The following is a 2023-nucleotide window of genomic DNA, read 5'->3' as shown; positions in this document are numbered from 1 at the left end:
GGGGCAAAATTGATGCATTCTCTGATCTGGTCTCAATAGCTCGTGACAAAACAACATCAAAACCTGAACCGGCCCCTCCCACAATATTCCAAGCTCCTCCCACTAATACAGAAACTCCACCCCCTCTACCATACCGTCCACCTGATTTAGACTTCACTGATGCCCCGCCCACTACTTCTGGCCCCGCCCCTTCTGGGTTTGACGATACTTTTGGTGCGTTGCCCCCTGCCCCTGGGACAGGGGGTGGGTTTGGAGGTGGTATGGATATGTTTGGTGATAGTTTTACTAGCGGAGGGGGCGGGGCTGCCCCTCCCCCTTCTGGAGCTGATTCCTGGATGTCTTTAATTAAAAACAATACATATACTATAATACACTAATACATGTACATGTACACTTATATACATGTACATGTAACATACATTTGTTTAACTATAATGCATTGTTGGCTGATTGACTTATTATTATTATTATTATTATTATTATTATTGTTGTTGTTGTTGTTGTTGTTGTTGTTGCTGCAGATTTTGTTGATAGGGTATACTTTTGCTATTTTATTTTTTAATTTTAATTTTTAAAAATTGCAAAGCAAAATTTTATCAAAATTAATTTTGATATCGTTACATCTGGTTTAGTTTATTAATTGTTTATTAAACTATTTGTATGACGTCATAGAAGGGCGGTACTTCCAAACAAATGGCAGCCGAAGCACCAGGTCAGTATTTTGTTTATACTTGATTATGACTGGTGTGTTGTTACTATTAGTGTATCATTCAGTTACTGTTACCTCTTGTTATCTATAGACTATCAACCAGTGAAGAGGAGAGAACACTCTACTGTACGGGTAGGAGACTACCTGTACATGTGGGGTGGGTCCCAGCCTGATCTCCCTAAAGTACATAATAATGAAAAGAAGAAATCAATGTGTTCTGTGATGGAGGTGTGTGACCTAAGGACTGGTAGGTGGGAGCAGAAACCCACCACTGGTAACCCTCCACTGGGTGTTAGGAACTATGTAGCTGCTGCCATTGGAAGGGAAATATTTTATTTCGGAGGATGGTGTAATCATGTTAGCTGTTATCATAATAGTTTATACAGGTAAACATAATAGTTGCTGATAAATAATTATTATTTAATATTTTATACAGTTTTAATGTTGATACCTTCAATTGGAAGGAACTCTCTCCTACTACATCCCATCATGGTCCTATGATGAAGTCCCTCTGTGACATGATAACAATAAAAGTGAACGGTGAGGACTATCTTGTAGTAATTGGAGGAAAGGGGCCATCTTCTAATAATACACCCAAACAACCTGGTGCCCAGTACAGTGAGATTAAAGGATTACCTGAGCGGCAACGATGCAATGAGATTCATTTCTATAAACTCTCAACAGGTCAGAGCACATACAGTTTATATTAATATAATGAAGTATTGTTATTTGGTGGTTCTCCACTCAGACTGGTTGCATTGAGAATTGCTTGTTTGTTTGTTCATGGTTGTCACTCCTAATTATTTGATAATATGATCAAAGAAATATCAACTAGTTTGCTCCACCCAATGCATTCCATTCACACTAATTATTATTATTGATATTTTTAGGACAATGGATATCACCGACTGTCACTGGAGACAGACCACCTCCTATTTATCAAATCACTTTAACATCAATTAATAATTCCAGTGCTATATTATTTGGAGGTGACACTGCTAATGGAGAGAGTAACAATGTATATATTCTTAATTTTACTGATACATCAGTGGTGAGTGTATTATTAGTATAATTACATTAATTATTAATTAATAATGTATTGTATGTGTGTATTATTATTCATAACACTGAGTTTGTGGGTGTGGTTTATGATAATTAAATTTAATTTTATTATTTTAGAATTGTTCAAAGTTATCTAATCCTGGAGGATCAGTACAATGGCCTAAGGAAAGACGTGGTCATTCCAGTGTATTGATTAACACTAGCTCAGGATCACACCTACTAGTGGTGGGTGGATTTCCTGCTGATGATATT

The 2023-nt window shown here is 36.9% G+C and overlaps 2 protein-coding genes across 2 annotated transcripts in view; both read left to right on the top strand.

Moving 5' to 3' along the window:
• Window positions 1-2023, top strand: part of LOC105312637 (arp2/3 complex-activating protein rickA-like) — a 15889-nt gene that overhangs the window by 9159 nt on the left and 4707 nt on the right. The gene's annotated exons all lie outside the window — the stretch shown is intronic.
• Window positions 805-1509, top strand: LOC109581717 (kelch domain-containing protein 3-like). Its single transcript, XM_019996072.1, has 2 exons — window positions 805-1095; window positions 1146-1509. The coding sequence occupies exons 1-2, from the start codon at window positions 860-862 to the stop codon at window positions 1417-1419; spliced, it is 510 nt and encodes a 169-aa protein (XP_019851631.1). The 5' UTR covers window positions 805-859; the 3' UTR covers window positions 1420-1509.

Source organism: Amphimedon queenslandica, unplaced genomic scaffold (assembly GCF_000090795.2).
Source record: "Amphimedon queenslandica unplaced genomic scaffold, v1.1 AMPQUscaffold_13423, whole genome shotgun sequence".
Taxonomy (NCBI): domain Eukaryota; kingdom Metazoa; phylum Porifera; class Demospongiae; order Haplosclerida; family Niphatidae; genus Amphimedon; species Amphimedon queenslandica.
The sequence above is the reverse complement of the archived record's forward strand: the minus strand, read 5'-3'. Positions and strand labels throughout refer to the sequence as shown.